Below are 14,661 nucleotides of genomic sequence, written 5' to 3'. Positions count from 1 at the left end.
ATTAAAAAGTTTTCTCGAATTTTTCAAGTTTGGCAAACTAAAAATTTGAGAGATCCGCCTTATGTCTCTTTCTCAATACTTTGGAAGAAAGATGTTTTTTTTTCTGAAATATGCGTGCGCAGCAGTTCTTTAACGCTTAAAAGCCTTCGTTCTCTCTTTCTGTTTTCTTTTTATATTTCATATAAAATAATGTGCGGGAATTTTAAATCATGTCACGCTTTTCACGACAACGCTACCAATTTACGATAATTGCGCCGAAAAATTCGCAGAGCCGCTAGATATACATATATGTATATACGAGTGAAAGTATCCTGACGAAATGCAGAAGGAATGCGAGCCGTCTAATAATGAACGTATCAGCGCCGCATATCTTCTTATATTATACAAAATCGTGACGCCTGCGAAAGGTCACTCTTGCTTTCTCAATTAATTTCTCCATTCATGTCTACCATTTTATCGTATCATCGTTTTCTCACCGATTCGATTCTTATTCAGCAGAAACTGCCGTTCACTCGCGTTTATTTTTTTTTAATAATGCACCGCGCAACGTTATTATTATTATTGCGTTTGCGCGAGATGATTCAAATTCGATTAAAATGATCGTCACGCGAATCGCGCGATGATAGATCGAAGAGACAAAGTCGCGTGGATTATCACGTTGCAACGATATATCGGAATTCGAGCTCGCGCGACAATAAAGTAACAAACGGCAACGGAATATCGGGAATGTTCGTCGTTCTTTTATTCTTTCGAGTCGACGCCGATAAAAGTCGATAATTAAACGTCGCGAGTCTTAAGGTCGCGCGTTGCGAAGGGGACAAAAATATATCGGATCGCTCTTTCTTGTCAGATAGAAGCGCAATTTATTTTTATAGCGATAATTACGACCGCGAGATGCGGAAATCAAGTTTCGTTAAATTAACGGGCGCGCATAAACACCTGTATTTAATGAAAAATAGAGGGAAGCTCAAGGTTCGAACAATTATTCGCGTAATCGCGTGCGAAATGCGCGAATTGAGATTATGTAACTCCGAGTTACACAATCGAAGGATATAGATACAGATACCGTGCATATTTCGCGCGCGACTTAAATTCCGACGAAATTTTTGACATTTCGCGCAAAATCTCGGCCCGCGAGATACGTCGACAGAATTTTTTTTTTAACACAAACATTACGTTTCTTGTTGAGGGGATCTTATCGATATTCTAATATGTTTTATAACGCGAAAGAATGGGAAACAATTTGTTAGAATAAAGCGCGTATTTGCGCGACGGGAATAATATAAATCTTGTTATGTAAACTTTTATAAAAATGCGTAAAGCTTGTTATGTAAACTTGTCACGGATGTGCTATTCAATTACAGCTCGCAACTACAGCCTAGATTAAAGCCAGTAGAGCTTTAAGCTGCTGTATAGGCGAAGATTAAATTAAAGTGGATTCATCCGACATACATATATTGTAAAATTCACTTATGTATATACTTTTATTAGAATTATTGTACCGATAGAAAAAACAAACATTCAATATTTTGCGCGCTGCGCAAATATTGAAAAAACAATCCATTTCTGTGTATCATCGAATTGTTTAGTCGAAAAGATTTGTCTTTTATTTTATACGAAATTGCACTAATTGAATAAACCTATTCGTTATATATAAAATAAAAAAATAAAAAAATAAAAAAGAGGCTACTCTCTGTACAAAGAGTCAGTGAAGAAGCATATCGTGGTGTTTCGGACTATGTCCATAATACTGTGTGCAACTCGACATATCCGTCCCTGGCTTAACGATACTTTGTGGAGGCGGGCAGGCAGGTGAGCAGGGCTGCAGTCAGGAACGGAAACACGTGATCTCCCCTTGTTTCAAGCTTCATGTGAGAATTCACGTTTGATGTTCCCAGAGTTGAGAGAGCACAGAGATATTCCCCAGCGTGATTTTATACAACTTTAACCATACGACTATAACATTCCGCTTTACATGGGTTTATAAATACATACGCGGTCATGTATTTACATGCTTGTTCCGAATTTCATCAAAAAAATAACTCGCATGGAGAATTACAATTTAAAGCAAAAAAAGATATGACACTTTTTTTTCTTTAAAAATTCAGACAGTAAATAAGTCATTTTCAATCGCGCCGACTATATTGCCATTAAAAACGCGCGAATACCTGTCGTATAAACAATTTAATATATGTAACGAGGATAATTCGAAAATTTTATTAAAGAAATAACATTCATGAGGAGTTACAATTCGGAGCAAAAATAAATATAAGGCACACTTTTTTCTTTAAAAATTCGGATAGTAATAATAATTAATTTTCAATCGCGCGGTCTATATTAAAAATATGCGAATATCATAAAAAATACAATCTAATAATTTGAAAATTATATTTTCAGATTTTAAGCAAGGCGAAAAATAAAATTACTAGTTCCCCTTGTAAAGCGTGAATTGTCGCTAATTATTACGCCGGTATTTATGTCCTTGGACTATGGTAATAACGCACAGTTATTACTGAGATCTCTTCCGAATGTACTCTCTGAGCGGTAAGTGGCGCTTGATAACAAGCGGGCTGCTATTAAATTATCGAGTAGCTATATATCTCACGAGAGAGAGAGAAAGAGAGAGAGAGAGAGACCTTTAATACATAATATCTACATCGCGTTAGATATTAACTCTCTCTCCCTACGGAATACCCTTGCACGAATATACCCTCTTTACCCAATCCCTGGCCCTTCAACAAGTATCTCTAATTAAGAGCGCTAAAAATACAAGGTTTTCATACACTTCTATTGGAGAAGAAAAAAATTGTTTTGTTTAACTTGGAAATTGAAAGTGCATGCAAAGTTGGGCGAGAACAACTACACGTATATTTTTCTTCGCAAGTAATGATAAATTCAAATTTTCCAGCAGTAAATGTTACAAGTTCAGGTATGAAAAGAGCTGGTAAGAGTCAGGCACAGAGATATATTAGGTGCAATAAAATTATTTTCAAATTCCTCCATTTTTATTTTGCATCCTATATCTGTAACTGACTCTTATTAGCCCCTTTATCATACTTGAATTTGTATCCAGACATATGTATATACTGCAAATATAATAAATTCAGGTATGAAAAGAGCCAGGTACAGATATTAGCTGCAAAATAAGAAAGAAGGAATTTAAGAAAAATAATTTTATTGCATAAGACACAGATATTATGTGCCTTTTCGATTTATTATTTAAATTTTAAATGTTATAATTGCAGGTACGAAACGCGTGCAGGAATAGATCGCGGTTTTCCCAAAATTGCGATACGATATCGGGAAATGTGCCTCGTGTTTCAAACATACCCGCGATTGTCGCTGATAAGCGACCGCGAACAATACAATCTGTCGTTGCGCGCTAATAACGCCGTAATATCAATATTTAGAATTACGACATTCCGAACGTGCGCGCTCAGTTTATGCGCTAAGCTAAACTCGGAATAATAATAATGGAACGGCGGGAGAGAGGAAATTCACGATTAAGCCCAACCTGTGTATCGATAGGTACAGTTTGGTATCCCCAGAGCGCATCGAGGCCGGAAAGTACTCTGTGTGTGACGAGATTTTTTTTTTTTTTTTCGTCGAAATTTATCACCTGTCGTTATTTCACGCGCGATGCATCCGGATGTGCACGAGCGTATCGAAATCGTGTCGTCAGTCGTGTATCACGTACTCTCATGGAATGCGCGAGCGGTTAGCAAGAAGGTTTACGGTCGCAAGGTGCTTTAGAAAAGACGAAGGCCGTAAAACTTTAGCCTACACGTTTCGTGAAATTGAAAGGACGGATTTTCCCTCGTCGAGATTATACATTATTTTTTTCAACTGGCATTTTTTCAGGTGCCTCTCACTTAAATGCAAAGAATAAGCGTAATGATTAAGCAAAGTGATGATGAAACGATATAGATAATAATATAAAAATCGTAATCTCCTTCGTGTGAATCGAAAATGATTTGTAATTCCTGAAAATCGATATCTATGCAATTTCGAAATACATATTTCTCTAGATTTTTCAAATTTTTTCAAATCTTCATTGATATATCTATGTCAGACGCATGCATCAGTCATAAAAAAAAAAATAATCTTCCGTGACAGGTTGAAACCATCTATTTTCAGCCTCGTATCAGAAAATATGTGAAAGTTGAAAAATATTTTTCGTGATTTTAAAAAAATTCAATGCTGGTAGTCACATTTTTGGGATGAAAGGCCCCCCAGGTGGTAAAAATCTTTCATTTCATTGTTTCACCGTTGCAAGACGTGACTTCGAATATTTCAACTCATAGTAGAATTAAAAAAAAAGAACAATACTTCCATCATTTTCAAAAAATAATTAATTTTAGCGAGTTGGAAAATTCCCTAATGGAAAGTCTGGGATATGCAAGGTGTTCGTATTCCTAACGTTAAGCCAGTGCATTCTTTGTCTTTGCACATTCATTTCTACATCGCAAATGAACCATCAGCGATTGCCTTCGCCTCTCGCGATCGCGCGCGGAATACGCGAATTATTTATGACCCTCCTTAATCGAGACGCGCATCTTGTCGCTGGAAAAACCTACCAGTGTAGCGTTTTGAGGATTCTCATGGCGTGGCTCTCTCTCAACGACTCGTCCTTCGCTCAAACCTCATGGACGATGCTCGCGCGACGAAGCTCACGATCTCATACGGCCGAGGAATCTCAATGCGAGACCAATCTTCCGTTTTTTCTCTCTCTCTTCGACCTCGGTGCCGATCCTTCCTTACGATCCGTCGTAACTTAAGCACTCTTCATTATCTCCCAACCTGTCGTCTTCCTGCTTACGTTCCAGAGACCTTCCAATCTCCTCTTCCTTCTTCCCGATACTTAATATCTTCACCGAAACTCTCCTATCCTTCCACACAAGTGACTCCTCTTGCTTTCAGTATCTTCCTCAGGGTTTCTACGCCCTCGTTCATTTAACTTCGATCCGCGTATTCCGTACTTTTGCTCTTGATTCGACCTTCGCGAGACTCTTCTACATTCCGCACACGATCCTCCGCTTCCTCTCACCACACCCCGTCGCCTCATACCGCGGCGTCATTAAATTTACGCCTCTTCTCTCCTCGCGGACAGAGAGAGAGAGAGAGAGAGAGAGAGAGAGAGACGAATTCTTTAGCCGCAAATTCTTCTCGGATTTTTTTTCACCGACTCTCTTCCATCTCCCTCCGATGCTCTCGAGATTCAAACATCCCGACAATGGAAGTTGGACGATGTTTGTTCCCTCTACGCCCACGCGCGTCTGCGAATCCAGCCGACTCTTCGTCCTCTGCGCCTCTGACCTTTTCCTCGACCCTACGTTGAAGATTTCCCTCGATCGGTTCTTCAGCTTTCGACGTTGTTCACCACGTATCGACCACAATTATTTACGACTCGCGTGACAGTTCCTTGTTCTCCTTTTCCCGGAATTATCTTCCTTCTCCCTCTTTCTCTGGTTTCTAATTTTATCCCTTCCTCCGAGAATCTTCTTGGTGAATCACTTTACCTGCACCTCGACCTTATCTCGCTCCTCCTCGCTGGCTCCACGCGTCAGCGTATTATCCGGTGGCACATTCCACCTGTACACCAAAGGGGGCACACAGGTATATACATATACGCACACGCGCACACACGTACACCGACGCACAGGTATGAAGAGGTACGAGCGGTCGGTCACGCGACGAACGGACGACGACGCCGCAACGACGACCGGCGACTCAACGGAGGAGGTGTATGCACCTTCCGAAGGCTGTATGCGACGAAGGAGGAGTCGGCGGCGGCGACGGCGCACTATATCGCGCTGGAGAACGCTCGTACCGGTTTTGGTAACCCTGTCGCGCCGGCGGTCAGATATTCCCGACTCTCCGTTAACCGCCTTGATTCGCGCTCCACTTCAACCCCGATGATGACGAGCGCGACTCGATAATGAACAGTCGATTAATGATAATAGCCGATTGAACGATCCTCACTTAAGCTCGTATATTGGGCGTTGGTATTACGTTAATTCGGGAATGTTTGCGCCTCTCTGTGTGAATATTAAGCCACGCACTGTTGGAAAAAAAAATACCGATGAGAGTACTTTGTGAGTTTTTTTTTTTTTTAATTGCGATGAACCTTTCACACTTGGCTTTTTTTTCGTGAGACGGAGCGAGACCGAGAAACGCACACGAGGAAGGCAGGCGTCCCTCCGGCTTCGAACTGACGTGGGTTTGTTGGCTTCGCTTTACCCCCGGAGAGTCGGTGCCCCCTTCTCGTTATGCTTCTCTTTCTCTCTCTTCTACCTGTTCGGGGCTTTACATCCCCTTCTATCTCTTCATCTTTTCTCTTTGTCCCTCTTGCTTTTTCTCTCTTCCTCATACATGGATGTATTTTATCGTGCTGTCCCTCTCCTTCTCAAACCTGTACTCCCCCTTTCTTCTCTTCTCCACCTCCCTCTTCGACGCTTTACCTTCCAGCTGCGCGTTCCTGCCTTACCTCGCTCTCCCTCTACTCGCCTTTCTTCCCCTCCACAACTGTGTTCACCAGTTCAACCACGAGTATCTCCTTCCATCTCGTGGCATTCGAATCGTCCGTTTCACTTCGTTCGATCAGGAGGGATGATTTTCCATCTTCTTTCTTCTGCCACCCCCTCCCTCCTTCGGCTTGCTCCGTTTCTTTCCCATTTTCGGCTCCCATCGTCTCCTTCTTGCTCCATTCTTCGTCATAGCTCTGGTCTCTCCTTCTCCGACCTTCTATCCGACTCCGGTCTGCATTCCTGTTTCTCTGGCTTCTCTGTTTATCTCGATGAAGCATGGTATCCTCGGTCGAGTGTCTGTCTTCGTCCAGACACAAATTTGGACCTTTTTTTCTCTGCCTCTCTTTCTTTTTATCCTTCTCTTTGTCCACCGACTCTCGAAGGTGGTTCTGATTTCTTTCTCTCTTCACTTCACTGTTGTATCCGTTCGCTCAAATCTGAGACTCCTCTCTTCGCTGCGACGACGATCACGTGGTTCCAGCATTGAAGTCTCTCGCGCTCTCCCCCTCCCCCCCCCTCACCCCCCGTCCCAACCTCGCGCGAGTTCAACACGCGCGAGCAAAAGTGTTCGTGACACGCACAATAACACAGACAGACACATACACACATACATACATGCACGCACTTATATTCTCACGCATACATTAGCGTTCACACCGCGATATCTCGTTCGCGTATAGTATTTCGACTCTCAGCTGATCCGACGACGATCGTTTTCGTCTTTCTCACGATTATCAATCCGACCTTGCTTCCTGAATGTTCCAGACGCTCGGAGACGTTTCTTTCTCCTCATTCGAGAAAAAGACCGCGACGAAGTCGAGGCCTGAATAATGATTCCCAGCAATTTATCGATCTCTGTATAAGATGCAATGTATGCATGCGCGCTTTCAAGTTGTTATTTGATTAAAAATCGATCCTACATTATCTGTAGTAGTCGCATTACTCGTCTGAAATTTCATACATCTCTCAAGTGTCACTGATACTTGTCAAAGTCATTGCTATTGTAAGTGTAACAGAGTTGTTTAAATATTCTCGTCTGAACGAAATGTCAAATTCTCTCATTTTAAAGATACCAAACAAATACAGACTGTTTCATTCAAAATAAAGCATTGCTATTTTTCACAAACTAAGAAAAATCTATCGAGAAATGTTTTATACAAAAATTGTAAGATTTCGAGGAAGAGACGTCTTATCGTAAGCATAATCTTATTCTAGGTGGAGACATTTTTGAGATTGCAAAGTCATCATTGCTAAAAAAATTATTTTTAAAAAAAGTTACATATTACAGATTGCAAATTTTTTTTAATTACAAGAGTATGTTTTTTAGACCAATTGATTTATCTCATTATGTTCTATGCAGAAAATTATTAAGGTAATATTATCGAAAAAAAATATACTACGAGATACTTCATATTTTTTATCAAAATGTGTTTTGTCAAAATATTTTTTGTCTGAAATGATCATAAAATATCTTGTAACCCATTCATTTTTCAACTATTCTCTTACAATTTTGTATGTCAAATATTACGAGGACTCGATTTATGTAAGAAAATTATAGTGAGATTTCTTCGAAATCTCTCAAAAATGCCTCCACCTAAAATGAGACTATCCTTACGATAAGACTTCCCCCTCGAAATCCTACAACTTTTGAAATATTTTTTGATGTGGAAGAGTCTTGATATTCGAAAAATAGTAATGCTAGTTATTTAAAATATACGATATTAAATGTAACATTTCAATGGAGAATCGTATATATGCACGCTTTAAGTGCGTCGCATTTGTGTTGATCGGAGCCGCGAATGGGAGATGGGGGTCACTCGACAACCATCGAGAATGCAGGATGCTGAGCGGATGGTACATCGCGCGAGATACCTTGATATTGTGTGCAGATTTTGCATCTGCAATTTTATTGTTCCCCGACGACGAGAGAGAGAGGACTGCCTTTGTCCGATTGTAGAGATGTGTGCGCCGCGTCAAATGAGACAGAATGCGAGTATCCGCCCTCGATCATTGCGCAACTCTCTCATTATTCGCGGATTAACTATCCATCGCGCGGAAATATTTATCGATTGTGTTAAAGTCGCCCATTGAATCTCTCTGTGCGCGCTTGCTGATTCGAGAGTCGCGTCCTCGAATAGTAATTTGCGTGGAATAAAAAGCGCGCGAAGGCGTTTGATTAAATTCATGCCACGTTAAATTGAATTATGTAATTCTTTGACTAGAGTAATTCGATAATAAATGAAATTGAGACGACGAGAGAGGGAGAGAGAGAGAGAGAGAGAGAGAGAGAAGACAGATTACTGCGTACATAAACAGCATATAATCATCGTCCAATAATATCCGATCCTGACTCTGAGGGGTCGCTGTTTCGGAAATCATTTAACTGATTAATCGTTAATGTATTGATAAACAGTGGAGTTTACGTATATCAACGATTTGAAATAGAGTTTTATTTAGCGAAAATATCGCGAAATCTCACTTGTTGCGCAAATTAATTCATAACTTTTAATGTTAAATATTATTTCATGCGATGTTCAAATTATAAATTTATTAAAATAAAAGTTATTGGAAATTCGATAAAAAATAATGTTTATTATCTGCGTTTCTGTTTTTTGAAGATTTATTTCTTGTCCCTTATAATGAAAAAAAATAGATTCTTCTACATTTTTATTAAGATCGATTGCAATTTAATTAAAGCATCCGTGAATTCAAATCATAGTGGAAATTCGGTGAAAAATAATGTTTATTATCTGTTTTTCGAGTTTTTTTTTTGCAAATTCACGGTCGATTGCTTTAATCGCTTATATAACGAAAAAAAACTACCGCTTCTTACATTTTTATTAAGATAGATTGCAATTTAGTTAAAGCATCCGTGAACGAGAGGAGCGAATTCTAAGATGTATCCCGGAATACGTGGAAATGGCAAAGTTCTTGCCAGCTCATTTTCTTAAAAAAGATATGTATATATCTTAATTTGTACAAATTCGCGCATACGGAAAGATTGGAAGAATAGCTGGTAATATTTCAGCCCCCGAAAGAAGGAAACAAGAAGAAAATAACGAAGACCGAACGATGCGAATGTGTTTTCCCTCATCATTCTAACATTGACGTTTATTAAACGAGCGGCCGAGCAGGTCGTACCATTATCTTCTTTCGTTCGGGTTATTTTATCACTATGTCAAAGATAGAGAGAAGCTCTGTTCTTTCTCGCTTCGGTCACATTATCATGCTCATTTTCCCTCTCTTTGAACCTTCTCTTTTGGCCCTTCTCCAATCTCTACGAAAGCCATACGTTTGCATGTCGGCGCAATGTGGTTTGCATAAAACTGAAAACTATAGCCCGCAGATGATGAAATTCGTCCCAGACGTCCTCTATTATTCTCTCGGACCATTCTGGTTAGCCACATCGCATCGTTTTTTTCAGAAGAAAAATTACACGGAGGAATCTCCTCAGCTATTCAATCGATTCTTGATAATAAACATCCGTGCAAAAAAATATGCAAATAAAAATATGCTTTGTGTAACAGGCTCTAAGTTTTGTATTATTGCAGAATTTAAAATAATTAATAATTCTTACCGCATCAGAGCGTAAAAAAAATATTCAACAATGTTATCGCTAAAGTATGTAAATTTGCGTGTAAACAGTAAAATTGTACTCTCTTGTCCCCGGAAAATAACATCCGACTCTTCGACCTAAATTCAATTCGTTTTCGATAAACGTTATCGTATATGTTAGTCTTAGATTATTTCTTTTCTGGTGAACGCGTGAAACAACATATATTACAATTTACATTACGATTACGACAGACCTTCCGAGCGAGAAGTAAGGGCCATAAATAGAATCTCTTAAGCCGAATATTGGATCGAAATCAGAATGACGACTCGGTCAATACGTGACTCAATCGTATCGATCGATTCTATAGACATTGTCAAATTGTCTGTTGACCGTCGGGTAGCATATTCATCATACGTCCGCCAAGAAGATTAACTGGCCTCTCTATCTATATCCCCGATACTGTGTTTACCCACCTGATCTTCGCGGTTCGGTCATCGAACCCATGAAAATGCAGCGCGATAAAACGAATCGACTTTTCTAACTTTTGAGACGTGAGGATTTTTTCGTGACGTCACTTTCTTACGAACCGCGAAGATCGGCCTTTCCACGGAGCATCGATTCTCGGGAGAAACCGCTTTGTTGACGCCGCCGAGAGAGACGAAAACTTTAAGTCAGAGGTTCCCCATTCCCCACCCCCTTTCTCTAGAAATTTCAGACACACCCCGAGACTCGAGTTACGAGATCCGACCGGGTACTTTATGGGCGAACCAGGACAATGGCGGGCTTCTCGAGTGAAACCAGATTCGCGTTCAGGCAGGAATCGTTGCCCCAGAAGTTACGGAATCTTTGAGTCTTAACGTGCGACGTATATCTCTTCCCGTTTCGAGTGGCTCCGCCGCCAGGGTGACGGACTCCCGCCAGGCCCCGTCTCAAATTTATATACCGTATACACTGATAGGCGTAGCGGCGCCGAGTGGCTCTCGATCGTTAGGTGGTCTTAGGCGCCGAAAGTTTCGATATACAATATACAGTCGTGTACCTGACTTTTGCGAACTGCAGAGACTATTCACGCCTAGGACTTAAGTGACAAATTCGCCTATTTATCTCCTGCAGTCAACACGAGTCACAATTAGGAGTTTCAGGTGTCCTCTCGCCACATGTCTGTATTAACCTTGCTGTACGTAAATTGGAAAATAGACTGGGATATAATTGTGACGTGTACTATTTGTAGCGCTCCGATATTTTAACGATTTTCGATATGAACTTTAATTCAGTATCGGAGTATCCTTTGATCGTTTTATGGTTGGCTGATTCAAGGAACCGGCGGATCGATCCAGGGTGGTACGCGAGAGATTGACTTCCTGCAATTTTCTAATGTATACAAATAGAAGACGCAAGATTTTCATCTGCTCCTTCAGCGATAGAAAAAGAGACTTCTCTTTCGACTTATTGCAAGTTTCATTTTTGTGTTATTAAACATTCCCTCGTGTTTACTCGTGTAGCGCACAAGTAAACTGGAACACGTAAAGTAACTCGAGACCGCTTTGTAGGAAGTGTTTCGCGTTTCCTCGCGTAAACAGTTCCGTTTAATATCAGACCTTCCTAGCCGTCCCGAGGCTAGTAGATCCGCTAGTCGAAAGGCACGGAGTTTAGAAACGGAATTTCGAATGTACGAGACCATCCGAGACCATCTCTTCAGCAATCCGGCCGCTGAGCAAAGGACCGAGGCTCTTCCGGTCGCCGCCATCTGTTTGGGATGAGAATAAAAAGAGGCGGATACAAAATCGGGGAAACAATTCGCCTTTTCTCTCGTGGCCGATTTGCGGCAAGATTATTAATATCCTCATGGAAAGGGACGGAAGTGGAATGAAAAAGCAGAGCTCATAGTGTGTGTATATGTGTGCGTCCTTTTAAATAATCTCGCTTAATCTGCGAGGAGATATTAGCGGATCAAGGGATATTATGGCAACGCCACGAAACTGTGTCCTGGTCGCGCACTCGCGCGGACACTTTAATTAAAGCCACTAATGCGAGAAAATTTATTACGAACCGCAAACATCGCGGATCTATCAAGGTACCGTGGCAGCTTTAAACGTGTGCGAGATATTCATATCTAATTCGGACATCATCAAAAACACTTGGGAACAAATATATGACTTTTCTTCGTCATGTCACTAATTAATAATTTAATGACACGTATTTGGTGATATATCTACGTCACTTTTTGTGAAATTATACAGCGAGCAAATATTAAAACAGTTAAATCGCTTGCCAAGCGCTTCTGCAATCAAAGGGCTAATTTTTTTTTAATAAAGTTTCAATCAATATTAAATTTAATCCTTCCATAATTTCTTTAATTAATATATGAGCGAAGGTAAAACACGAGGTATTTGCGTTTCTCCAGAAAATTACTCGTCGATTCGCGATATTACGCTTAATTCACAATGTATCACACAGATTGACGAGGAAAAAGGGGCGTGTCCGGCAATAGATAATTTTTTTTTCGTTATCTCATTAGACGACATGGTCAATTATCTACTATCTCTCTCTCTCTCTCTCTCTCTTCGTCGCGGAACCACGTGAAGGTTTACCTGCAAAGAATGGAAACTCCGAGCCGCCGAGCCAGACATACCCAGCATGCCTTGCACGGGTCACACGCCCGGTTCAGGTCGATCCACATCGCCATGGCACCGCGGTAAGGTGAAGGAACGTACGTACGAAGGAAGGGACGAAACCTCTCTGTCGAAAATAATCGCGATAGCGCGCACCGGGTGAACGTACCATAAGTGGGAAAGGGAAGAACGACCGCTGCGTTATCGCGATATTTTTTTTTTTTTTTTTTTACGCGCAAGTACGATATTTATATCCGGAACGGACGGAACGCGAAAATGTTGACACGACGATCGGGCGCCGTGTATGAGAACTGATGCCTGGAATGCGGTCTCTTATCGTTGTCGACGAATGATACCGAAAGCTTATCTCGGTCACCTCACGTCGTACGTACATATTATACGTGTCGCGCGAGCCAGATATGATTCGCGCGTTAACGAGCGCGTAATAATTAATCGCGATGGGCGCGAGAGATGAATTTCCAAGCGGCACTTTGCCCGATTGTTCCATGCATAAATGCGCGACGCATCCGGGATGCATGAATTCGCTAGCTCATTCGGAGAGAGGGATCGTTTAAATTGCGGTTTCCGTTCCAGAACGTAAAAAAAATCATATCTTTCTTTAATAAAATTCCGGTTCTCCTCTCTTTCATGTGTTAAGGTTTAATCGTATTAACCAAAAATGCTTCCTCTAATATTTTGATGGTTTTAAGATGCTCATTTAATTCTAAAATATGAAAATTCCTTGAATTTAATACTAGATTATTAATTTAATCGCAAAGAAAAGAGTCGTATATTTTTTTCTACAAAAAATTAATATATCAAACATTTTCTCGCTATTGATCGATTCGCCGAATTCAATCTAGTAACATCATTTTCTTGTACATCATACAATAGCATGATCTCAAATATATCAATGTATTATATAAATCATTTCTTTCTTCAATTGAAAATTTAGTCTTTCCTCTCTCCCTTAGATTAATATTTAATAAAAAATTAAATTAAATTTCAATTAATTTGTAGAAACCAGCTTCCTCTAATATTTTAATATTGTTTTAAGATTGCTCAATATAATTCTAAAATATAAAATTTTCTTAAATTTGATTATTAATTTACCGAGGGAAAGAATTATATATTTTTTTTCTACGAAAAATTGATATATTTTACCGCTATTGATCGACTCGCCGAATTCAACCTAGTGGCATCTTTTCCTCGCGCACCTTAGAACCCTATCATACCCTACTCGCAATAGCACGATCTCAGATATATCGACGTATTATCTATTTATATCAAATATTGACCCTATGTGCAACACAGACACGTATACGCTCGCACCTGAAACTTCGAACTGTGAATATAAACGTGCATCGAAGGGGGCCGACATGTGCTCAATTATATATACACACGCGATATAGACAACCCCTTCGATGAGTCATTTGCACCAAATAAGAGAGAGACAGTGTTTTCGATGCGTTTTTATTTTTTGCATATCAATTTTTGTCCGTCGTGACGTATCCGCGAATAGACGTCACATCGCGCGACGCGACGTCAGATCTTCCGCAGCACGGAAATTGAATCCGTGACGCACGAGATGTTGATATAGACGCCTTGGATTACTCACGCACTTATACTATCGTGCGTGACGTTCTCAAGTCGGATGACTAATATAATCAAGAAGCTATGTAAATTTTTAATTCGGGCGCGACACGTTGCCGAAAATACGGAATGCATATGCAAATCGGTCGGAGAACCGCTAGTGAGAAATGCCGCGGTTTCGCGCACGAAATCTCGCCGCTCTCGTAATAGAATCAACTAACTATATCCAATCCTTGACCTAAAAACTCATTGATCTACTAGCGAATTCCTCCAGCTGAGTTTTCCTCGTGTGTGCCCTACAAAGCGCGATTACGCTCGTAAAAGTGACGAAGCGACGCGCAATTATATTTCCGGTGTCCGCGCGGAGAAACGG

The 14,661-nt window shown here is 40.5% G+C and overlaps 1 protein-coding gene across 7 annotated transcripts in view; it reads right to left on the bottom strand.

The window, feature by feature from the left end:
- LOC145942419 (uncharacterized) overlaps window positions 1-14,661 on the bottom strand; it is a 71,114-nt gene that overhangs the window by 17,307 nt on the left and 39,146 nt on the right. The window contains exon 1 of one of the 7 annotated variants that reach the window (XM_083049117.1): window positions 12,675-12,993. The exons of 5 other annotated variants lie outside the window; for them this stretch is intronic. In XM_083049117.1, the coding sequence (XP_082905243.1) occupies window positions 12,675-12,769 (95 nt within the window). In that variant the 5' untranslated portion in view covers window positions 12,770-12,993. Of the gene's footprint in view, window positions 1-4,577; window positions 6,989-12,674; window positions 12,994-14,661 lie in introns of those variants that run through there. One more of the 7 variants, XM_083049118.1, reaches the window with a different exon arrangement.

The sequence above is a fragment of the Prenolepis imparis genome, unplaced genomic scaffold (assembly GCF_030444845.1).
Source record: "Prenolepis imparis isolate NDT839.2.m4 unplaced genomic scaffold, iyPreImpa1.0 SCAF_11, whole genome shotgun sequence".
NCBI lineage: Eukaryota > Metazoa > Arthropoda > Insecta > Hymenoptera > Formicidae > Prenolepis > Prenolepis imparis.
The sequence above is the reverse complement of the archived record's forward strand: the minus strand, read 5'-3'. Positions and strand labels throughout refer to the sequence as shown.